General features: G+C 36.4%; 2 protein-coding genes across 7 annotated transcripts; both read right to left on the reverse strand.

The window, feature by feature from the left end:
- Positions 1 to 22: 22 nt before the first annotated feature.
- On the reverse strand, positions 23 to 7,201 carry LOC120419737 (cytosolic non-specific dipeptidase-like). Its single transcript, XM_039582538.2, has 4 exons — positions 7,040 to 7,201; positions 6,742 to 6,976; positions 192 to 1,310; positions 23 to 135 (listed from the first exon to the last, which is right to left on the reverse strand). The coding sequence occupies exons 1-4, from the start codon at positions 7,078 to 7,080 to the stop codon at positions 88 to 90; spliced, it is 1,443 nt and encodes a 480-aa protein (XP_039438472.1). The 5' UTR covers positions 7,081 to 7,201; the 3' UTR covers positions 23 to 87.
- Positions 7,202 to 10,493: 3,292 nt separating this feature from the next.
- On the reverse strand, positions 10,494 to 22,645 carry LOC120419770 (uncharacterized). 6 transcript variants are annotated; one of them, XM_039582598.2, is made up of 6 exons: positions 20,094 to 22,645; positions 15,340 to 15,965; positions 11,968 to 12,142; positions 11,749 to 11,897; positions 11,455 to 11,608; positions 10,494 to 11,291 (listed from the first exon to the last, which is right to left on the reverse strand). In XM_039582598.2, the coding sequence occupies exons 1-6, from the start codon at positions 22,287 to 22,289 to the stop codon at positions 11,106 to 11,108; spliced, it is 3,486 nt and encodes a 1,161-aa protein (XP_039438532.1). In that variant the 5' UTR covers positions 22,290 to 22,645; the 3' UTR covers positions 10,494 to 11,105. The 6 variants fall into 6 exon arrangements, with proteins under 6 accessions (XP_039438532.1, XP_052566489.1, XP_039438531.1 ...); XM_052710529.1 differs by having other exon boundaries at positions 11,455 to 11,611; XM_039582597.2 differs by having other exon boundaries at positions 11,962 to 12,142.
- Positions 22,646 to 24,797: the final 2,152 nt, after the last annotated feature.

Raw genomic sequence — 24,797 nt, forward strand, 5'->3', positions numbered from 1 at the left:
ATTGAGTGATGACTTCCGGGGGTGGTTGTTTAGAACAATAGGTGATGTGTATTTCGTGATGGTTATACCGCACAGCAGGTTATTCTCTCAGTTGATCTTGGCCACTTCGTACAGGTAGGCTCCCAGCAGCTTGGTCTGTAAAAAAAACAAATATAAAAATTAAGAAACTATTCGAAATTTTATAAACTCACCCCCTCGATGTAATTGCGGACGTCAATCTTCTCGTTCTGCGAGTGAGCTCCGTCGTCCGAGGCGCCCATCGGCAACAGCAGCACGTTCTTGCCCGTGGTCTGCTGCAGCGTCAACGTCACCGGAATGGAACCGCCCTCGCGCGTCATGTCCGGATCGACTTTGTACACGTGCTTGGTAGCATCACGGGCCGCCTGGTAATGCGGATGATTCGGGTCCTCCGTCCAGGGCTTGCCTCCGTGGGCCATTCTCACGGCGAAACTATTCGGCGAGCCACGTTCCGCCCACTTGGCCGTAAGGTAATCGCTCACGTACTTCTCAATCAGTTCCGGCGTTTGATCGGGCACAATTCGAATCGAGAACTTGCCGATGACCTTCTTCGGAATGACCGTCTTCTGTCCCGGTTCATAGAACGCACCCTCAATACCGTGAATGGACAGACTCGGTTGACGCCAGCGGTGCATCAGGATCTTCGTTTTGTCCTCCTTGTGCTGCAGCTGGGTCGCCCCCAACTGGTCCCGATAGCTATCCACGTCAAAGTCGATCGCGTCGTACATCTCCTGCTCATTCGGCAACAACGGAGCGACCTCCTTGTACACGTTCGGAATCAAGATCTTACCCTCCTTGTCCGCCAGCGTCCCCAGCAGATAAACCAAGTCGTTCATGGCCTCATAAACAGTTCCTCCAAACACGCCACTGTGCAGATCCTTCCCAGCGCATCCAACCTGCACGTCAAAATAGCAGATTCCCCGCAGTCCATACGTAATACAAGGCTTGTCCGTCCCCAGCCAGTAGTTGTCCGAAATGCACACGTAATCAACCCCCGACAAGAAGTCATCCTTCCGCTTGAACAGCAACTCGTCCAATCCCTCACTCCCGCTCTCCTCCATGCCCTCGAACACAAACTTCAGATTCACCGGCACCGGCTCCCCGATCGCCTGGAACGCCTCGATGGCGTGGATCCACCCGAGCACCGGGCCCTTGTCGTCGCTGGCACCGCGCCCGTACAGCTTGCCGTCGCGCTCAGTCAGCACAAACGGTTCCGAGTCCCAGCCGTCCTCGAGCAGGGCCGGTTGGACGTCCAGATGGCCGTACAGGACGACGGTTTTCTTGGCGGGGTCCTGCAATTTTGTTTCATAATAGAGAATTTTTGTATGGCATTATTTAAACAATCGATAAGAATTGCTAGCTCGAGAGAGCAAGCTTTAGTTTCAAGTTCAACTGAAAGCAAAAGTACATTCACATAGCAGAAGCCTGATAAGATAAGAATGCATGCCGTTGAGATAATCCATTGTTTTGAAATGCACTCAACTGGTTTTATGGGGACGACAGCATTCCAAAAACTAATATAGAATTCATACAATTCAAATGTTGATTATTTTCATGCTGTTTACTATCTTATCACAAATGAAAGTATAGATAAAACTTTTAAAAAGATCGGGTCTTTGTACAGACCCAACAGTTTTTTTTTAAATTAATTTTTATCCAACGTTGCTCTTTGTTATACTGGTCATGTATGTAACATAACACCCTGAACCTTTTGTTAACTATCCAGGTTTTTATGCGAAAATGGCATTCGAAAGGTGAACGCCCGAAATGTCAAAATCACGCAGTGGTACCAACATTACGGAAAAAGTGTGCCATGGCATGACAGCCCTATTTTTTTTTTGTAATGTTGGTGCTACTGCGCGATTTTGACATTTCGGACGTTCACCATTCGAACGCCATCTTCGCTTAAAAACCTCGATACTTTTGGGTTACTGAGCTCAAATCAGACAAAAAAAAACTAAAATTTTAATCAGCCTGTCAAATTTTAACAGTCTTTGGGTTTAATTTTGAAACAGGTTTTGTTAAAAAATGTATATCTTTACCAAAAACATCAAAAACTATTAAAAAAAATCAGAATGTGTGTTTGCTTAGAAACCAAATGGCAAATTAACAACAATTTGAGCATTTCTTTTTAAAACTTATAATTTGTGTGTGTTTTTTTACTGTTTTTTACATAGAAAAAAAACTATTATATTGATAACTTTGCTTCGACTGAAACAAAAGAAGAAAAGGAAAAGCGCCTATTTTTTTTCGGAAAGCTGGAAAAATTTCCAACCATTTCATTTTAACTTTGTTGCTAAGAAAACAATTAGTTTGTTTAAATTTTATCAAATTAGTCTCATTTTTCAAATTACGATATCTCGGAAACTTTTGATATCTCGGAAATTTGATTTAAAAACATTTTTTTTCTGATTTCCAACCAAAATAATTTCAAAATTTTAAAGTAGGGTACGTTATCCATTAGTGGACCCCTTTCCTATAGTGGACCCTCTGAAGGGTTTTTGATGAAAAATTCAATAAAATCACAATTTTAAGCGTGTTGTTGTCTACAAATCTTTTATTTGGCATGTTCAGCATCATTTAAAACAATGTTGACTGACATTGAATTGTCCTTTTTACCAAAATAAGTGTTTTGAGTTCGACATCTGAAATCAGCCATGGCCACTAGCATTTTCACAACAAAACTGCATTTATATTTTATGATTGAATTAACCATCCAATCATTTTTTGACTGATTATTTAACTTCAGCAAGTCGAAATAATGTAAGTTAAAGGATCTTTACTAAAATATAGCGAAGAACTGCCATTTTCGAGCAAAAATTAGGGGGGTCCAATATAGGACAACTAAAATCCAAACTTTTCCAAAAGTGGACCCCTGTTAATTTAACTTTCAAAAATGAAGAAAACTGTGTATCCAAGCAAAAGTTTCTCTGAAACATACAATAAATGCTTGTTTTTATCAACCTAAACGCATATTTTTTCAATTATGAGTATAAATCTAGCTGTTTTCATGTTAATAGTACCAAAAAAGCTGAAGCCGTAAGAATTTATAATTAATCAAAACTATAGTTAATTGTACTTAACTGAAGCATCATAATTGCAGTTTGAAATGATATTTTATAATAATAAATCAATAAAAAAAAACATTTTTTTAAATAAACATGCGTGGTTTTATCAGCAACTGTAAACAAATCTAATGTTTAGTTTCGGTCAACCATTTATGTAATTAATATGGAAAAATTTGCATCAAGATTACTTTTTTTATTATTTTTATGTTTGCAGTGGTTTTTGAATCGTTATCTCTGATCTTTTTCGGAAATAAATGTGTTTAAATATCTGTAAGGTTTTTTTGTTGTTTAAAGCCAAATTTGTTAACAAAACATATTTGTTTATGATGAAAAGTGAGCAAAATCCATCTTTTATTCATTATATCTATCATTAGACCTATACCATGCATCAAAACATCAAATATCGGTTAAATTTGGTATCAAAATAACAGTTTGCCTATAGTGGACCCTGGTCCACAATCGGATTATGGACCCGGGTCCACTATAGGAAAAGGGGGTCCATAACAGGCAAAAAAATTTTTTTTTCAAATGACTATTTTTCTGCTCAAAAACAAGTAACTGATGAAACAAATAGTCAAAATTGTTCAAAAGACTTCAGATTTAATTGTTTTGTACAAAAGGTTATGAAAAAGTGCTTAAAATATTGAAAATTTGTGAAAAATGTGCTTCGGCTCTACTAGGGGGTCCACTAATGGTTAAAATACCCTACAGCCCGGTATTTGAAAATTTTTAAAAGGTTACTCTTGATTAAAAAAAATAATTTGTTGAAAAGAGCAGAAAATTTCACAAGTTAAATTTTTACATTGAAAACGGAAAAGAAGTTTTGGAGTAATATGAATTTGTAATCTTCCCAATAATATTTTTTTGCTGCGGTACCAGCCTGCATCCAGAAATGTAGCGAAAAAGATTTATGGGGCAACAAATAGAAAAAACAAAAAATCGTATTTTTGGAATTAATTTTTAGTGATAAAAGTCCAATTAATAAAAATCGGGAAATCTCGATCAATTTTTCAAAAGGTCCTATCTACAGAAAACCCATTGCGCAGTGGCACTGAGCCTTCAATTCATTTTGCGGGAACGATTCTCTCGACTCCGAATTTTGGGAGTACTTGAGGCATGGAATAAATTTCTAACAATTAGAGTAAAATAAAACAATAAAAAAATAAAAAAATAAACTTTAAAAAACATGAAATTTTATGGTTTATTTCAAGCATTGCCAAAAAAACATATTTTGTTAAATAGGAAAAGAAAAGGGAATACCAAAAAGTTAAAAATAACTTAGTTTAAAATTTTATAACTATATTTTTCTGGAAAAGCCTTAAAAAATTAAAATATCGATAAGTTCATGCAAAAAAAGTTCCATTGAAGTTTTTTGAATTTCGACATTTATGTTTTAATGAAAAATCCAGTTATCAATCCATTAATCCAGTTAAATATTATTTTATGCGAAGTTTTTCAAGAGACAAAACTATAATATATCGTGACTTCCATTTCATTAGGGTACATAACTTTTGTAAACAAGAGTGTATCCCTCTCACACCTGATGTAAACTGTCATTTTAGAATATAAGGCTCCATATTTGTAATGGCCTATTTGAATCTATTTTATAATTTTAAAATTTCAATATTTTTTTACATCTTTAAAAATATTTTTTAAAATGTTTTTTGAACCAAACACGAGAAACGTTTGGTTTTGATTTGATATTCATGTTTTTTACCGATAAATTAAAATCAACCATTCTCAATTTTTTTTATTCCAAGCTCATAAAAAAGTTTAAGAGCAGGGGTATCCAAAGTTTTTAAATGGCGGGCCATTTGTGAAGCTAAGGTAAGCTTGCGGGCCAAATCTTCAAAACTGAATTATTCAAAAACAATATGTTACGTTATTTTAATCTTTTACCAAAAGATACCTTAACTCTATTGTTAAGAGCTCTAAACAAATTGAAAATTGAACATTTTTTTTTAAATATTCAAATTATTCAAAAGAAAGAAAATAATTTTCAAACGCTTCGGATTCCAGACAAAAATCACAAAATCACGACTTTTCCCGATTTCCTGATCCAAGAGACCTGTAATGCCCATTTTGTGTTACAAGCCCGCAAAATTGTATGGAACCTTAAATTTTACGGAAAAACTAATGGTGCAAAATTTTTCACCCAAATTGAGAAAAAAAAATACAAAATAATCAAAATCTTGGCAAATGGATTGCTACACCGCTACTACGGTCAAAAAATGTTAATATTATGATCGGATTACTAGATGAATAGACCTGTATAAAATAACAGTGTTTTTTTTTTATTTTTTTTTGCGAAAAATAAAAAAAATGCAGTGCTGTACATTGGAATTTCATTTAAATTCAAAACATTTTTAAACAAGCCCAAACATGCTAAATATGATTATCAATGCAGAAAAATGCTCAGTTGATTAGACTTCTATTTTCATGGAAATTTTGAAGTTTTTTGGAAAAAAATTTTTTGCCCCCTGATTTTTCAGACCAATTTTGAAGGGGGGGGGGAGGGGGGGGGGGCGCCATTAACTTTAAAAAAATATTTGCAACGGCCCTACATTAGCAAAAAAAAAAAATGACTTCAGCAAAAGTTTTTTTTTGTTATAGTTATAGAGATTTTTTCAATTAGTTTCAATCAGTAATTCTCAGTGGATTACCGTCGATTGAGTAATCGTGTATCTATGATGATAATATTGAGCATCGTGAATGAAAACTTGTTCATGTTTATTAATTATTTAATTATAAAAAATTATACAAACCAAAAAATGTACAAGAAGAGTCACGCTCACACACTCATTTTATCAAAAATGAATAAAACGCATTTTTCTGCCCACTTTCTTTGCGCCTCTTAAATGCACCCACTCAAGCAAGCAAGCCAAACAAACACATGCGACAAAAGTGCAAGCCAAAATTTCGCGCGAACGTGAGTTCACTGAACCCGCAACTTAAAATGACGCCCCAAAGAGACACGATCGAGACTCGGACGAATGGTGGCTGGCATATCGCAGTCCAAACAAAACTGCGTCCAAGCGCAGCTGTAAATTGTGTTGAATCATTGTTTAATGAAATGGATTTGTTGTCCGCTTTGCATAAGCTATCAGCTGATTAAAAGTGCAAACAAAAGAAGGGACAAAGTGTCGCATTTCCAAAAGTTGCTCGTTGTGTCCAATTGAAATTTGATCAATTCGACACAGAAACCTTGCACTTGAACGAAGTTATGCTGGTCGTACACTTTGTTACACACAAACAACACACCATAAGTCGGTAGTAAGTGCGCATCAAATTGCAAGCCCCGGTCGTAAACAGACTGAATGACTCAATGAATGAACAATGTCTGACTTTCTCATATTTCTATACCAACGTGACCGCAGACTTAATTTTGTACCAAGAAGTGCGGTTGTGATAACGTAAAAATATGCGGTTTTCATGGTCCATTAACCATTTGCCACAGATACAGATAAGTAGGCCTTGAATTTGCGATAGTGACCATCTGAAACTTTACAAGTTCTCCAAGGGTTGCTACGATTCCCTTGCTCCCTTTGTATCTGATGAGTCCGTAATCCACTCGAATCGCATTTCAATAGCCCAATCAATCAAAGTATGCCATATCGGAATAATCCCCCCTCGAAAAAATTGATAACAAACTTACATTGCCGAGCGTTCCCAGGATGACGTTGGGCAGATCGATGACACGGCCGTCCGGCAGCGTTTGCTTGCCGACGTCCGCCAGCTCGATGGTTGCGCCCAAGGTGCGTAGCCGGTCCGCGACCCAGTTGACCATGCGGAAGATCTCCGGCCGGGACTCGGGCCAGGCGGACACCGACTTGATGGCCACCGTCTCCGCCAGGGCCGCGATGTATTTGGCCTTGTTGGCGTCGATGTGGCTGCCCCGGGGAAAGAACTAGGTTAATTTGGGGAACAATTTTCAAAGAGAGATGTTAAATTACCTGAAGAGGGTCTTCAGAACTGTTGGAAGTTCGCTGGCCATTTTGAACACTTTTGCGGGCCGTTTATCACACAAACACTTGATAAGTCTAAGCGGTTACTGGAAGTTAGTAAATGCAACACGAGATAAAGGCAGGTCCACCTATGGGCACGGTCCGTCGATGACTGACCGGTTCGGGACGACTGGCTATGACAGTGACATACAAAGACGACCGCAAGGAGTGGGCCGGATTTTGGGGATAGAGAAAACAAACCCGGTTGTGGTTGGAAGAGTGTCTTATCTGTACATTTGTAAGATTTTTGTGAATTTAACCTTTTTTTTATTACTTCTTTTTTCAATTTTTATCCATTTTCTGATTCTACTTTTTCGTATTTTTCTATTTATTAGCTTTAACTTTTTATTATCTTTCTTTTTATTTTTTATTTGTTACTCTCTATTTATTTACTCTTATATCCATCTACTTGTTTCTTTATATTTTTTTATTTTGTTAAATATTTTTATTACTTGTTTTTATTGTACTTGTGAATTATTTTTGAAGAATGCATCGTTGAACATGTATTTATTCATAATTATTTATGAAGTTTTTCTTTCTTTTATTTTTATTTATTTCTCACAATTTATTTACTTAAATTATCGTCAATTTGTTACTGGGTTTTCTCCATTTTTTTAATTTTCAAATATGAACTTTTATAACTTGTTTTTATTGTACTTGTGTATTTTTATCAAAAGATTGCATTGTTGAACATTTATATTTATTGAAATTTAATTTCTATTTTTAAATGAAAGTTAATTTTGAAAAAAAAATGTTTATAGGAACTCATTTAACCCACCGGAGGTCGCGTACGTGTACTTTGTACACATTTTGTAAGGGCACTTGTAAGTAAGGCGAAAACACGCGACTTCCCGAAGGTAAAGGCTCCAAATTAAAAAAATATATAGTAAATTACGAATAAATCAACATAAGACAGAAATGGGTTCAACGCGGTTCAAACGCAACCAATACACTAGCAGCAGGCGAGCAACTTCGCCGATAACAGACCATATCTGTATGTGCGGTGGGAAAAGTAAACCTTTCTTGTGTGCGTTGCTTCAGTAATAGAGTCGGCTACCACAAATAGTGATATGGAATAAGTTGCTGCCGACATTTTCTTTTTTTTTGCTGTCTGGGAATAAAACTTCAGATGTTCTGAAAACCATATAGTTTTTATACACTAAAAACAAAAAAAAAAAAAAAACAAAAAAATCTAAAGACTATAAACTAAAAAAAAATTAAACAATAAAAAAACAAAAAAAATAGAAACTAAAAATGAAAAACAAAACAACAAAAAACTACAAAACTAAAAAACTAAATACCTAAAAATAAACGTCAAAACTTTGATAACTTAATAACTGAATAACTTAATATCATAAAATCTTTAAAAAAAACATAAAAAACTAAAAATTTGAAAAATGCAATGAAACAAAATAATAAAATAACAAAACAAAAAAAATTACAAAATTGAAAAAATTGAAAAAATTGACAAAATTGACAAAATTGACAAAATTAACAAAATTGACAAAATTGACAAAATTGACAAAATTGACAAAATTGACAAAATTGACAAAATTGACAAAATTGACAAAATTGACAAAATTGACAAAATTGACAAAATTGACAAAATTGACAAAATTGACAAAATTGACAAAATTGACAAAATTGACAAAATTGACAAAATTGACAAAATTGACAAAATTGACAAAATTGACAAAATTGACAAAATTGACAAAATTGACAAAATTGACAAAATTGACAAAATTGACAAAATTGACAAAATTGACAAAATTGACAAAATTGACAAAATTGACAAAATTGACAAAATTGACAAAATTGACAAAATTGACAAAATTGACAAAATTGACAAAATTGACAAAATTGACAAAATTGACAAAATTGACAAAATTGACAAAATTGACAAAATTGACAAAATTGACAAAATTGACAAAATTGACAAAATTGACAAAATTGACAAAATTGACAAAATTGACAAAATTGACAAAATTGACAAAATTGACAAAATTGACAAAATTGACAAAATTGACAAAATTGACAAAATTGACAAAATTGACAAAATTGACAAAATTGACAAAATTGACAAAATTGACAAAATTGACAAAATTGACAAAATTGACAAAATTGACAAAATTGACAAAATTGACAAAATTGACAAAATTGACAAAATTGACAAAATTGACAAAATTGACAAAATTGACAAAATTGACAAAATTGACAAAATTGACAAAATTGACAAAATTGACAAAATTGACAAAATTGACAAAATTGACAAAATTGACAAAATTGACAAAATTGACAAAATTGACAAAATTGACAAAATTGACAAAATTGACAAAATTGACAAAATTGACAAAATTGACAAAATTGACAAAATTGACAAAATTGACAAAATTGACAAAATTGACAAAATTGACAAAATTGACAAAATTGACAAAATTGACAAAATTGACAAAATTGACAAAATTGACAAAATTGACAAAATTGACAAAATTGTCAAAATTGACAAAATTGACAAAATTGACAAAATTGACAAAATTGACAAAATTGACAAAATTGACAAAATTGACAAAATTGACAAAATTGACAAAATTGACAAAATTGACAAAATTGACAAAATTGACAAAATTGACAAAATTGACAAAATTGACAAAATTGACAAAATTGACAAAATTGACAAAATTGACAAAATTGACAAAATTGACAAAATTGACAAAATTGACAAAATTGACAAAATTGACAAAATTGACAAAATTGACAAAATTGACAAAATTGACAAAATTGACAAAATTGACAAAATTGACAAAATTGACAAAATTGACAAAATTGACAAATTGACAAAATTGACAAAATTGACAAAATTGACAAAATTGACAAAATTGACAAAATTGACAAAATTGACAAAATTGACAAAATTGACAAAATTGACAAAATTGATAAAATTGACAAAATTGACAAAATTGACAAAATTGACAAAATTGACAAAATTGACAAAATTGACAAAATTGACAAAATTGACAAAATTGACAAAATTGACAAAATTGACAAAATTGACAAAATTGACAAAATTGACAAAATTGACAAAATTGACAAAATTGACAAAATTGACAAAATTGACAAAATTGACAAAATTGACAAAATTGACAAAATTGACAAAATTGACAAAATTGACAAAATTGACAAAATTGATAACATTGACAAAATTGGGGTATATTTTTCGTTAAAAAAAATAATATTCAGCATGGCTTTGGCGGCCTCTATGCAAGATTCCTACTCCAAACTCGGTGTTCGAAGGTTACATTCTAAGGCAATCCAAAAATCTATTTTATAAGGTTAAACATCGAAATCATTGGCGAAATGGATGTGATATCTTTCTTCTAGAATGAAACAATTTTTAAACCGCGAATCTTTTTACATTTTCAACACGAGTTTTAAACTTTTATTTATTAATACTTGCTTCAATATCTTGTTCGATCACTATTCGCTAAGGAAAAAAAGCACGTTCACTACTAGTATACAATTTCAGGGAAAATTCTTTATTTTTATTCTTCCTTTTTCACATTTGTCATTTTTAAGACGTTTTCCTGCTTCTCTTCTTCACTTTTAATTATATCTTCTAATTGTTCACACTGACACTCTGTTTGATGCAATAGTTTTTTTAACTTCTTTTGCATTAGTTTTCAATTCACATTTGATTTTCATTTTAAAAAATCTCATAATTTTGTTTCTTGCCGAAATTTGTTCAGTTGATTTTTAGTGATTATACAACAACAACGTATAAAACTAAAACGCATTAGAGGAATGTTTTGTTGTTTTATCTTTCTTTTTACAATAGTTTTATTTTTCCTTTTTTTCTCGACAGTAAAGAAATCGATCTCTTTCCGTTTGTGAGATTCTTGTTAGTAATTTTCTTTATTTTTTTTTTGCAATAAATTATTCAGTCCATTTTTTCACTTTTCTTCTTCTTCTTCTGATGAACACTTGCGACTTGTTATTTTTTTTGCTGTCTCACTTCCCCTCACTTGTAGTACGTCGTCTGGACCGGGGGCCGGCCACTGGACGTATACGTGCTCATTGGTATGTTGCTCTGCTGGGCCTTCGAGGTCGGGATCGGCGTTGCGCCCCCGGCCAGGCTGCTCGTGATGCCGTACAGCTGCTGCTCGGCGCCGGTTGGGGCGTAGTCCACGTCGTAGTAGATTCCGGACTGGAGGGATTTTAAAATAATAGCGAATTTTAAATGAATCCAAATGAATTTCAAATGAATTGCAAATGAATTTCAAATGAATTTCAAATGAATTTCAAATGAATTTCAAATGAATTTCAAATGAATTTCAAATAAATTCAAAAATAAATAAACCAAAACCCACCGTGACACTGGCGTTGCTCCGGCTCTTCGGCCGCGGCACGTTGTTAAAGTTCCGTCCGAGCAGGTCCGCCCGGTCCTCCTCCTCGCTCGAGCTGCTGTTCTCCAGCGTCCGCATGCCGTTCCTGTTCAGGCCCAGACCCCTGTTGAAGAAAGCGCTGCTGGCGTGATCACAACACGTTAACATGTTCGATGGGGGTGGGTGGCGCATGCATAAATGACGTGTGACGTGTGATTTGGTGAATAAATGAGATGAAATATTGCATTTTTTTTGAGTTGATTTTTTCATGCGACCTACCTGGGCAGTGGAACCGGCGGCAGCGTTCCTGTGTGATGCATCGGTGGCAATGTTCCGTGCATGCTCAGCGTGGTCATGTTGCCCAGTTGCTGGAGATTCGGGTAGCCGTACATGGCCGAAGCCGGCCGCGGGGGAGCGATTGGTTCAGCCTAAAAGGGTGAAAAGGTTTAGTTATGCTTAAGTTCACTTAGAAAATTTAAGAAATTATGATACATTTACCGCATAGTGATTTGCCTGAGCCATCACATCTGCAATCTGGGCCCACCGCATGCGATCCTCCAGCGTCACCTGGTACGGGGCCTGGCCCATGACCGGGGTTTTGACCTGGCCGCCGCCCATGTAGCCGAACACGGGGCTGCCCATGGCGTTCTTGTGCTCGCGTTGCCACTTGCGGCTGAAAATAAATATTAAAGAATAGTTAAAATGTGGTATTTTTAATTGATTTGGCAAAAAAAGCATATTACAAACTTAATTTTAAATATAATCTAACATTTTGTGCATTTTTTTTTCTGATTTGCGATCCAAAAGTTATCTTTTAAAGTTTCAGAGTGTCCCATTTAAATCAAAATTAGTTAAAAATGTTAATAATGAAATGATTAAAAAATATTCAGTTTAGGAAATTTTCGAAGACGTTAAGCGAGCCCAACAGTTGTCGGATCTACAAAGTTAAAAAGCTTTTTTTTAGCTTAGTGTTTTTTTAAATACGAAAATTTAAGATTTCAAGCAAAACATTGTAAATGGGCCAATGTGAATCTGTAAACAAACATTCTATCATTTGCTAGATTCTAAGTGGATATAACTATAAACAAAGCCTTTATAAAAATGTACAGTACTTTATGATTGAAAATTTGATTTTACATCTTGAAACATATTTAGGAAAAACGATCAGATATTCCAGAATATCTCCATAATATCGTTAATCGATACATAAATTGTAAATCATTGAATATTTTGCCCTTTTGAAATGTTAGTCTTGATTCCGAAATTTTGAAATAAAATTCGAAGAGATAAGAAATTTTTACAAATGTTTCATTTGTTAACATTGAAAATTGGACGGACTATTAGTTGCTGAGATATTAGAATTATAAAATAGGGGACAGTTTGGGTGCGACTTAGAGAACTAAATTTTCCTGTTCCTTTTTTCTTATATCCATTGTATCTCAGCAAACAGATGTCAATTCTTCAATTTTTGTTATAAAAATGTATAGGAAATTATCTGAACTGAAATATTTTCAGAAATGGACACTTACAAACAAACTTTGAATGGCTAATCCTCAAAACGGCGCATTGTTATTGAAAGGTACGTTTACTGGTGTAAAAAAAAATTAGTAGGAATTCTATTTTACCAAAAATTATCATTTAAAAAAAAAACATAACTCGAAGGACAAATTTGTGTTTGTCTATGGCTCAAAAGTTGCGAATTTTTGTCCCATAAAGAAATAACATTAAAAAGAACTTATTTTGGAAAATATATTTTTTTTAAATAAGAATCGTCATTTTTTTTCCTATTTCCTTAGAATAGTCCACATCAATGCCTACAACTTTGCTCAAATATTTACGTTTCATTTTTGTATGGACAACTGCCAAAATTATATGGAGTGTTGTATGGGCATACCAATGACACAAAGTTTTAGCAAAATCAAAAAATAAAAATAAAATAGATTTTTGGAATTCAGTTGAATTGGGTTTGCTCTAAACTAGAGGTGGGCAAAAAAAGAGCGAGCCGCTCAAAGAGCCGGTTCATTAAAAAGAGCGATTGAACCATGGCTCACAACAAAAGAAGCGCGGTTCTTTTTTAAACTCCGGTCTTCTGCAAGAACCGTTCCAAGATGGAATGATTTATAAACTTGTTAAAAATAGTTATTGATTTTTGAACAAATTGCATCATAAAATTTGTTTTTGGCATTTGAAATGCAATTCTAAATTGAAAAATAATTGCTTATAAACATTAATCCCAAAATAGCATTGCTGCCAAACACCACTTAAAAGTTTAAAACTCATTTTCAGATTCCTACTTTTCTTTGAAATTCCAAATGTAAATCATTTTTAAACAAAATGAAAAAAACTTTTCTTTACATAACTGATCGTACATTAAAGTATTATCCGAATACAAATTTGATCCTTTAAAATTGCATAGCTTGTAAAATATTAGCAAAAATCTACTAAATAGCTGAGAGATTATGGAAAAAATAATTCTCTTGCCTGATTAAACTTCAGCGTTTATAGGCTTCATCATTTTTTTTTTTCGATTAAATCAGAATTAAGAAAAAAAAATCAGGATAATTTCTCCAAATAAAATGTTAGCATAAGATCAATTTTAGCAAGAATAAACGCAATTGATTTATAAAAGTCCAATGTGAAATAACTTTAAAAATCACACCATTCTTAAAAATAACCTTTTTATAAAAAAATTGATAAAGAGCGGAAGAGCCGTTTAAAAGAGCGGCTCTTTTTAATGTGCGAACAAAAATGAGCGGCTCCTAAAAAAGAGCGGTTTTGCCCACCTCTAATGGGTATCATGTAATCGGGGTTTTTTTTTCATACATTTCGAATGTAATTACAACATTTTTTGGAAATACTCCAAATTTTCACAAAACTACGTATTTTCGAAAAAAAAATATCAAAATTTCCGTTTTTACAATGTGGGTATCAAACGATCGGGATTTTTTCATACATTTCGAATGTTATAACAATATTTTTTTGAAAATACTCAACATTTTCATAAAACTACGTATTTTCAAAAAAAAAAAAAAACTCAAAATTTCCGTTTTTACAATGTAAGTATCAAACGATCGGGATTTTTTCATACATTTCGAAAATTATTAAAAAACAAGCTCTTCCCGGCAAACTTCGTCTTGCCCTTTTTAATTTTCCTGACGTTTAATGCTTGTTTGCTAATTCAGCCTCCTGTGATCAAAATTTGATTTTACGTAACTTTTCCCATACAATCTGCAGACCTTCCGGAATCGGTTCCAGAGTGGCCAAAGTTGTTACTTTTTGGCGTAAGAACCTTCATTGGGCTTATACGAACCCAACGCAACAAAGACCACCTCGATCCGACGCTCCGTATTGAACTGATTCGCGTGCGAACAAAACCGTCGAAATTTTTTATATATATAGAAGAAGATGAAAATACTGAAAATTTTCACAAAACTACGTATTTTTGAAAAATATTCCAAATTTCCGTTTTTTATAAGAGGTATCCCGATTATTTGATACCCATATTGAAAAACCCAAATTTTGAGAAGTTTTTCAAAAATACGTAGTTTTGTGAAAATTTTCAGTATTTTCAAAAAATGTTGTTATTACAATCGAAATGTATGAAAAAATCCCGATCGTTTGATACTGAAATATGTGTCCAAACCACTCATATTACCCATTGTTGGTAAAAAGTGAGGAAGGCATGAACCACATAGGTGGATTAAGTTAGTTTTTTTTTTGAATTTTTGTTTTTGCTCAGGCCTAAATTTTGAAAAAGTATTTTTTGAATTTTTTGGAAAATTTCCAAAATTATAGACCAAAATTATTTAGAGAACTGTGATTTTTGGGTCAAATTACCACTAAATCCTTCCTATTATCTACCAAACTCACCTCCACATAATCAAACAGATCAACGTCAGCACGATGATGACGACGGCGGCCACGGACGCTCCCACAGCCACTCCCAGCACCTCCCCGTCGATCTCGCACTGCGTCCCGTAATAACTGCCCATGCAGTTGCACACCTGTTTGCCCCCGTTGGCATTGTCGTACAGGCACGTTCCCCGGTTGTTGCAGTACGAATCCGGACACGACAGGCACTCGCGCCCGGATCGCATCGGCTGGTCCGCCCACGGGTCCCGGAACCCGAACCCGCACTCGCACCGGAACGTCCCGAACATGTTCGTACAGTTGGCCTCATTGTCGCAGTCGTTAAGCTCGTCCGAGGTGCACTCGTCCACGTCCTGCACACTGGAAACCGCTCCCGTTGGACTGTCCACGTACAGGGCCGAGTTGCCGATGTTGTTGTTCCGCCGATGGATGACCCCCAGCAGGTGCCGCTGAATGTCCCCCTTGAGCTGGGGCCGCAGCGTTTCGGCGTTTTCGTCCAAGCTGACGGTGTAGTTCACAAACACACCCTTCAGACCTTGCGAGGCCGGATTCGTGGTGTAGATTCCGTTGACCCGGGCTTCCATGAACTCGTCCGAAAATGGTGTCATCGACATAGCCGAGTCCATCTGCGGGAGGGGGAGAGGGGGAAAAAGTGAGTAAAGTACAATTATTTATATAGTTTTTTTTTCTCCGGTTTCGCTCGATATGGACTGGCGCAGCATGGTTGGAGTGAGAGTTAGTGCGTGAAATGGGGGTACTCTTTGATGTTGCCTTGCCTGGTGCTGGTAGATTTCGAATGATATGGTATCGATCGGGTACATTGATGGTTGAAAGATGGTTATTACTTGTTTCGAGTCACAACAAGCATAAGTAACTAACAAGTTTCAATGTATGTTATTTCTTTGATGCAATTACCGTTGAAGCAAATTTCAAGAAAAAGGTTTAGATGAAACTTTTTAATGTTTCGGACAACAATCATCATTTGATTTGAGTGAAACTTTGTATATAATTTTTCTATAACCAAAACGACGTTCTTCATACAATTAAGTCCACATAGCGAAATATTGAGCAAAATATAAGGTATTACTTTGAATTTCTCAGAAATAATAGTTACTCCAAAGTTAAACAAATATATCCATTTTTTTATTCGACAAAAAATGAAACTATCGATAAATATTCAGATCTATCGAATCAGTGAGGCCATTACGGAATTTTTCAAAAATATTCCAAAACCAAAAATTAATTTTTTTTTCATTTTGTCCCGATTTACCGAAATAAAAAAAAAACACATATTTTAGTTTGGAAATTCAGATTCAGTTGTGAAAATAGTGGACCAGTTGATTACTATAGTTTGTAATTGATCAAAAAGAATTTCAATGCATAATCAGCCCCAACTTTCAAAATTATTATTGTTTGTTTTTGACAGTATTAAAGACATACAAAAAATATTTTAAATTTTTCTAGTTAGGCCGTTGCAAAATTTATGTCCCCCCTACAAAATCGGCCAGAAAAATCAAATTGAATTGCATTTTCCTGCGTTGCTAATATGTTTGGACCTGTTAAAAATATATTTTTGTGAAATCCCGATTTTACTGACGCTAAAAGTATTTTTCTAGCGATTTTTTTTTGTTAATACTTAGATCCAAAAAGTAAAGTTCCTGATTTTTCTAAAACAATAAATCAAGATTTTGAATATTCAAAAAATAAAATTTTAAACAGATTTAAAAAAATTCTTGGATTTCTTACCTTCTTAAATTTCTCAATTTTTATGTTCTTTTATACTGAAATTCTCAAATTAATCAATTCTTAAGTTTTGACATTCTGAAATTTTGAAATACTAAAAATCTTAAATTCTAAAATCGCTGATGCCGCCATCTTGTATGACAGAAAATAAAAAAATGAGCATTTTTGGAAACCCGTTTCTTTTTTTTGTATTTCAGATTTCTTTTTTTGAAATAAAAATTTTCTGCTATTTTTGATTAATTTTTTTTTATTCTTAAAATTGAGATTTTTGTTTTTTTTAAATGATTTTTTTAAACTTTTTTAAAATTTTAAAATCTTTGAATTATTGAATATTTAAATTTTTGAAGCTCTGAATATGCACTATTTCAAATATTTTTTCATTTTTCAAATTAACTCTAACATATTATGATGTGGTCGCAAATCTTATTTTCTTAGCTTCTGAAATTGCTCAAGTCTTAAGTTATTAAATTCTTAAATTTTGAAATTCTGCAATTCTGGAATTCCAAAATTTTGATTTTTTGAAATTCTAAAATTCAGGAATTCCGAAATTCTGAAGTTCTTAAGTTCTGATATTCTGAAATTCAAAATAGGGAAATTCTGAACTCCTAAAATTCTGAATTTCCAAAAATTCAGAATTTCTTTATTTCAGAAATTCAGACATTCAGAAATTCAGAAATTCAGAAATTCAGAAATTCAGAAATTCAGAAATTCAGAAATTCAGAAATTCAGAAATTCAGAAATTCAGAAATTCAGAAATTCAGAAATTCAGAAATTCAGAAATTCAGAAATTCAGAAATTCAGAAATTCAGAAATTCAGAAATTCAGAAATTCAGAAATTCAGAAATTCAGAAATTCAGAAATTCAGAAATTCAGAAATTCAGAAATTCAGAAATTCAGAAATTCAGAAATTCAGAAATTCAGAAATTCAGAAATTCAGAAATTCAGAAATTCAGAAATTCAGAAATTCAGAAATTCAGAAATTCAGAAATTCAGAAATTCAGAAATTCAGAAATTCAGAAATTCAGAAATTCAGAAATTCAGAAATTCAGAAATTCAGAAATTCAGAAATTCAGAAATTCAGAAATTCAGAAATTCAGAAATTCAGAAATTCAGAAATTCAGAAATTCAGAAATTCAGAAATTCAGAAATTCAGAAATTCAGAAATTCAGAAATTCAGAAATTCAGAAATTCAGAAATTCAGAAATTCAGAAATTCAGAAATTCAGAAATTCAGAAATTCAGAAATTCAGAAATTCAGAAATTCAGAAATTCAGAAATTCAGAAATTCAGAAATTCAGAAATTCAGAAATTCAGAAATTCAGAAATTCAGAAATTCAGAAATTCAGAAATTCAGAAATTCAGAAATTCAGAAATTCAGAAATTCAGAAATTCAGAAATTCAGAAATTCAGAAATTTAGAAATTCAGAAATTCAGAAATTCAGAAATTCAGAAATTCAGAAATTCAGAAATTCAGTAATTCAGAAATTCAGAAATTCAGAAATTCAGAACTTCAGAAATTCAGAAATTTAGAAATTCAGAAATTCAGAAATTCGGAAATATGAACTTCAGTAATTCTACAATGTTGCAATTTTTTGCCGCCTTATTAAAAGTCAGGACCCGGTGAATTCAGAAATTCAGAAATTCAGAAATTCAGAAATTCAGAAATTCAGAAATTCAGAAATTCAGAACTTCAGAAATTCAGAAATTCAGAAATTCAGAAATTCAGAAATTCAGAAATTCAGTAATTCAGAAATTCAGAAATTCAGAAATTCAGAACTTCAGAAATTCAGAAATTCAGAAATTTAGAAATTCAGAAATTCAGAAATTCAGAAATTCGGAAATATGAACTTCAGTAATTCTACAATGTTGCAATTTTTTGCCGCCTTATTAAAAGTCAGGACCCGGTGCCTGCAATCCCCGTTATAGTTTATATGGAATACCAATAAGAATGTAACAGGATGATCAGGCTTCGGATCCAGACTGTTAAATAAAAAAAAGTAAAATAATTCGTAAGTGAAATGTTGACGAGAGTCCGAACAATCGATTTAAATCTGTATTTAAATTTTACTAGCTTGCACCGAGTGTAGATTTTTAATTTTCGTATTTTTTAATTTATATTTTTTCTTGTTTTTAAAATTTTATTATTTTTGTGTTTTAGAATTTATGATTTAGAAATTTTATTTTTTTGAACATATGAAAGACGCCTTTAGGACCTTTAAAAAAATATACTAGATTTTGAAAATCTTTAAATTTTTAAAAACCCTTTTTTTAGTTAATGATTGGAAAATAATTCTAATGACCAAATTCAATTTAAAGGCTAGCTTTGGAAATTTTCATTTTTGGGTCATATTTGACCCATCTGGTCAATTTTTTGAAGTTTTAATGTTTTTTAAAATTTTCAAATCAACCTGAACTGCCCATGTTCGTATAAAAGTTCCATATGCAAAAACAGCATGCTGAGAAAAACGCATTTGAAGTTTGTCCCATACATAAGACTACGTGTTAAGTTTTCACGAAAAAACTGGATTCCTCCTGATTTCTAGAACAAAGTACTGAATGTTATAGGCTCTTTTGAAAGAGTACACAATTTTGAACCAAACTGCATTGATAACTCGAAATCGATGAAAATGCATATGGGACATTTATGCGATCAGGGGCAGTGAACATTTGATGAAATCAAATGTTAGTGATTTTGAGCTTCTCAATCATGATTTGCAAAATCATTCAACCGGCACTGTAGATTGAAACTGCGTGAAAATCGCCAAATGGAAAATATATAGATCACCTACGGCGCGCGCGCTTGCAATTATCTGCGCCACTTCGAAATTTTCCACGGCCAATGCCAATTTGGCGATATCTCTCCGCGTACCACCCGTAGATTTCAATTATTTTTTTGCCCGGTGCACTTGCTATTTTTTTGGTTAGTAATTACGCGGGTTAACGATGGCTAGATTAATGGGGTTTGCTTAAAAAGTAATCCAGGTTTTGAGGGTTTTAGAGATTGTTACTCACCGCCCTAACCGCCTCGTAGCTCAGCTGCTGGTACTTTTCACTGTCCCGGTTGGCGAGCACCTGGTCCCACTGGATCCTCCGCTCGTAGATCTTGTCCACCCGCATCGACAGCATCAACGAGACGATCCTCCGACAAGGTTCGCGGTGCTTCCGCCGGGCGTAACCCGGCCTGCAGTGACAACTCGACACTCCGCTCTCGGTTTTGCAGCGTTCGTTCTGGGCCTGATCACAGGTGGAGTCGTCCCCAACGATGCAGGTGTCGATCCGGACTGGGGGTGGGGGGTATTTGGGCCGGTGGAGTTGAGGGGGGCGGTGCTGCTGGGGTTGTTGTTGTTGGGATGGGGATTGGGCGGTGGAGGGGGGTGCTTGTGGGGGCTTTGGAGGTGGTGACTCCGTTTCGGCAACGGCGTAGCCGGTTCCGATGATGCCCGGGGGTGCGGAGTGGACCTTGGTCGGTTGGATTGGTTCGGTGGTGGTTGGCACGGGTTGCGGGGGCTGGGTTTTGGAGTCACCAAACAGGTCGATGTACGAGCGTTTGCCGTCGATCGAGACGAAGCCTTCGCTGCCGCTGGCAGTGAGGATGATGCTGGCGTCGTCTGGGTCTTGAATTGGGGCGGGTCGCCGTCCGTAGGGGTTTAGTTTGACGGTTTGCTGCGAGCCGGAACCAGCCGGGCCTTGGATAGCGGACAGCGTCACGTCGAAGATCTCGCCGTAGTTGGGCAGGTTGACGCCCGTTGAGGAGTGGATCTCCGGCTTGGAGATGTACAGGTTCTGGGTGCGTTTGGGGCCGCCACCGCCGGGTTTGAAGTCGGGGTCGTCCAGGACGAGGCCGGGGCGGGGGTGGAACCGGTAGTCGGTGCTGGTGGTGGTTGAGGTTGGGAGGGCTGGCGTTGGTGTTGATGAAGTGGTCGTTGAGAGGGTTGACGTTACCACGGGTTCTTCCAGTCGGTGATTGGTGGCTACGGCCGAGGTCGAAGAAGTGGTTGAGATCGTGCTGGTAGGGGTTGGTGTGATGGTCTCCTGGGAGGTCGTCTGTTCGCTGGTGGATGGTTCCAGTGGGTAACTTGCGGTTGGGGGTTCCGAAGTTGACGAAGGGAGGTACTCGATCGAGTTGATCTCGAAGACGCTCGGGACTTCGGTGTGGAAGGGTTCCGAAGTGGTTGGGGTTGGGTCAACCGTGGTTTCGGTTGGTGCCGATTCGATCGTGTACTGGACCTCGGTCATCTTGTGGTTCGGGAGATCGACGATCGGTTTCTCCTCCTTGACTTCGTACGAGGTGTCCGTGGTGGTTTCGTGGGGTTCGTTTTCGGTGGTCGTCGTCATCGGGGATGACTTTTCGGTGGTTTCGCTGATCGAGTTGCTCTCGCTAGAGGTCGTCGTGGTCGCGGGACGATCGACGTCGGGTCGACCAAAGTCTACGTTGGTAGGGAATGGTTTGTACGGTGGCATTGGACGACGATTTGGCGATATTGGAGGTCGTGGTTTGGGCCGCTGCCAGGGTGGCCGATTTTGGGACACGAACCCTGGCCGGTAGTTCTGCTGCATCGAGGGCACGATCTGCTCCGGGATCGGGACTCCAGTTAGGAATGGTCGTACCGGGGTGTCTGGCCGTTCAAAATTGTACGGAGGTTTCACCGAAGTCGGTGGTGTGAGCTCTCCTTCGAACTCGTTCGGCACGGGTTGTGCCTCTGAGATCCTCGGTGGACCCCGATTGTTAATCCGCGTCGCGGAATGTCTTCTCGTGGGCTGCGTATTCGCGTGGACATTCACGTTACCATTCAGCAGCTTCACGATCCCGGTGATGATGTCCTGAATGTCCGGGTTGGCGCTCTGCCTACCCCCGGAACCACTCAGGTTGTTCGGGGACTGACCCGTCAAGTTCATCGCCTGGTTCTTGCTGAACTGGAACGACTCGTCGAGCAGGTCCTTCCCGCTCCGTTGCCGACTCGCCGGCTTCGCCGGGTCCACATCGACGGCGTTCGTACTGTCGAAGGTCAGAAAGTCCTTACCTTTCCCGGGGTCGTTCAGAATCGGCGACGCCGACCGTTTCGACTTGTTCTGACAGTCTTGTGAGTTGCTGTTGCTGCAGCAGGCCTGCGCCACCTGAGACGCGGCCAACAGCCCGATCAGGCCGTACACGTACGCCTGCCGCGCGATCTTCATCGCCACACTGCCAAGTCGTCGCTTCGATGACATTCTGGCTTGCTTCACTTTTCAACGAAGTTTCGTTTTCGTTTGGCGCTCAACCGCGCGCAGTTAATAACTAAACAATCTTATAAATCTTTTTGGCTTGATGGCAATCTTTACTCTTTGAGCTCACGTTCGCGCAAACACGACTTGTCTCTTTGTCCTCAGCGGCGACGTTCACCGATCACTGGCGGCGGAGGTCGACGATGACGACGCGTTCGACAACTGCTTTTGGGCGGCACCGGCGGTCCAGGATGCCGGATGATCATCTTCCGAGGACTTCATTGAGTGTGGAGTTGGACGACGACAGAACGCACACACACTGATGAATTTCGAAGGCAGGTGATTCCCTGGAAAGAGGAGAATGGAGAGAAGCAGAGAAAAAAAAAACAGGAATGTTTAATGGGTTTTGACTTGGGACGGTGCTGGGACGTTGATGTGAAGCTGGAAGAAGAGGCCGAGAAGACCAGTTTTATGCCTGATTATGTCCTGATGTGGTTGAATTTCTGGTTTAGGACTTGTTCTAAATGCCATCGATGGTGGGATTCGTCTTGGGATGAAAGAGGAGTTCTGGCTTAATTCGATTGTTCTCGAATAATTTGGGTTCAATTATCTCGATCGTTGGACCAACATGGCTTCAAATGGTTCTTTTTCTAGCATGGGAACATCGAATTGAAAGAAATCCCAGCTATAATTGTGCAATTATGATTAACTAAACACAATCTGTAACGATTTCATGTGATCAAATCATTGCAACACGGAGAAAAATCGGTTCCCAAAATCGTGAACAAGTGTTTATGAAATTTTGAATCACGAACAAAGTTTCAAATTTTTGGAATACGTTCCATGCATTTGAACGCTTTGTTCGTGTTTCAGAATTTCATGAACGATTGTTCACGATTTCGGGAACTAATTTTTCTCCGTGTTTGTTTTGGATAATCTTGCGATACTGTTGTCATACAAATTTAAAATGTTTATTTCTGTTTAAAAATATGTAATAAAATTTATTATGCATCATCTTATGCTGTCAATAATGCTCACATTAGGTTTCTTTGGTAGAAGACTTAAACAGCATTAGACGACGAACCTTTTTTTTTCTTCAACCCTTTAAAAAACATGAATTCCTCCGATTTCACAGCTGTCCATTCTTCCATGCAGTGAATCTTAAAAAAAAGATCGATTACCTTCCCCTTCAAAAAAATGAAAACCGAAAGTTCCCGAAGAAAAAAGGAAACCGACCGCGCTTGACCGCGTGACACCGGAATTAGTTCACACATTAAATTGCCCAAGTCATTTCGACGCGACGCTGACGTGTGGAATGTGCAACTTTCAAAGAGGTGGTATCAACAACTGTAACAACAACATTACAATACATGTACGCAAACCCTCACATCTCCTCGCACACAGGTTTGTGGTGTGGGTTATTTCGTCTCTTTATTTAGTTTCTTCAAACCAGATTACGGATTTCACTCTCCTCGTGCCGAGGTTTCTGCCCAGGGGGTTTCTCTTTGTTGCGTTTTACTCCACTTCCTGAAAAGAGTCTGTTCCAGGGGTTGTCTCGTTTTGCTCATACATAAATTTATGCGACTGCCATTGTTTTGTCGGGGTGACATTGAGCTTTTGCGTGATAGAATTTAAAATTCGAAATTTGTGAAGGTTTCCTCATTAGCTGCACGTGACTTGGCTTACGCCCTCCGGAAAAAAGGTTGGAAACTGGCCCAATTTGAAGCTGTTTTGTTCATGACTTTTTTCTTCACCAACTTATCAAGCTCATCACACCAAATGCCACAAAACCCGGACTTCTGTTTAGTTGATTCAGATCCGGATTAGACCTTCAAACCGCGTCTGAGTCACCACCTCCCAGTTCACACCAATCCAAAGCCTACTTCATGCATCAGCAACCTCCTTCGTCAAACTTATTTTTTCGCAATTTTGCGCAGAAAGTCTTGATGATGAATGCATGCCTGGGCTCGTTACGAAACACTGCAACAACAACCTTAGTCGCGACGACACCGTGCATCAATGCGTTTAGTCACGCGGTTTTTCCTCCAAATTGTGAGTCTTGGCGGATGCAAGTCTCGAGCGGTTTAAAATTGTGGCGAATCGTGTTGCCACAATCGGATGATTCGGGCTAGATTGGGGCCTCGGGAGGAGATAATCGAGCTGTTGCTGCTGCAGCTAGTTGTGAGGTAATATAATGTTATCTGACATCTTGTAGGCAATGGCAGCAATTGAAAGTTATGTTACATTTTAAGGTTTATCAGGTGATGGAATTTTTTCTTAAAATTGGTTACGAGTTGTCAAATTTTTGAATAACCTCTAAGTAAAGTGATAATTTTGAATTAATATTCTTTAAAAAATCTTTCGTTGAACAAATTGTTTTGTCAAGTACGTTTTCAACTCAGCTTTCTGTACTAAACTCTTTTCACGACATTAAAATTGATAGCGCTGCAGACCATAAATTTAGAAATGCATCCATAACGAATGATCAAACGGCAAAGCAAAAGAGATAGGGCT

This window comes from Culex pipiens, chromosome 3 (genome assembly GCF_016801865.2).
Source record: "Culex pipiens pallens isolate TS chromosome 3, TS_CPP_V2, whole genome shotgun sequence".
Lineage (NCBI taxonomy): Eukaryota > Metazoa > Arthropoda > Insecta > Diptera > Culicidae > Culex > Culex pipiens.

Coding starts and splice junctions, on each gene's coding strand:
- LOC120419737 (XM_039582538.2), bottom strand. CDS start 7,080: ATGGCCAGCGAACTTCCAACAGTTCTGAAGACCCTCTTCAG. Junction 6,977..7,039: donor GTTCTGAAGACCCTCTTCAG/GTAATTTAACAT, acceptor TCCCCGGGGCAG/CCACATCGACGCCAACAAGG. Junction 1,311..6,741: donor TCCTGGGAACGCTCGGCAAT/GTAAGTTTGTTA, acceptor ACAAAATTGCAG/GACCCCGCCAAGAAAACCGT.
- LOC120419770 (XM_052710528.1), bottom strand. CDS start 22,289: ATGTCATCGAAGCGACGACTTGGCAGTGTGGCGATGAAGATCGCGCGG. Junction 11,898..11,961: donor CAAATCACTATGCGGTAAAT/GTATCATAATTT, acceptor TCACCCTTTTAG/GCTGAACCAATCGCTCCCCC. Junction 11,612..11,748: donor CCGCCGGTTCCACTGCCCAG/GTAGGTCGCATG, acceptor TGATCACGCCAG/CAGCGCTTTCTTCAACAGGG.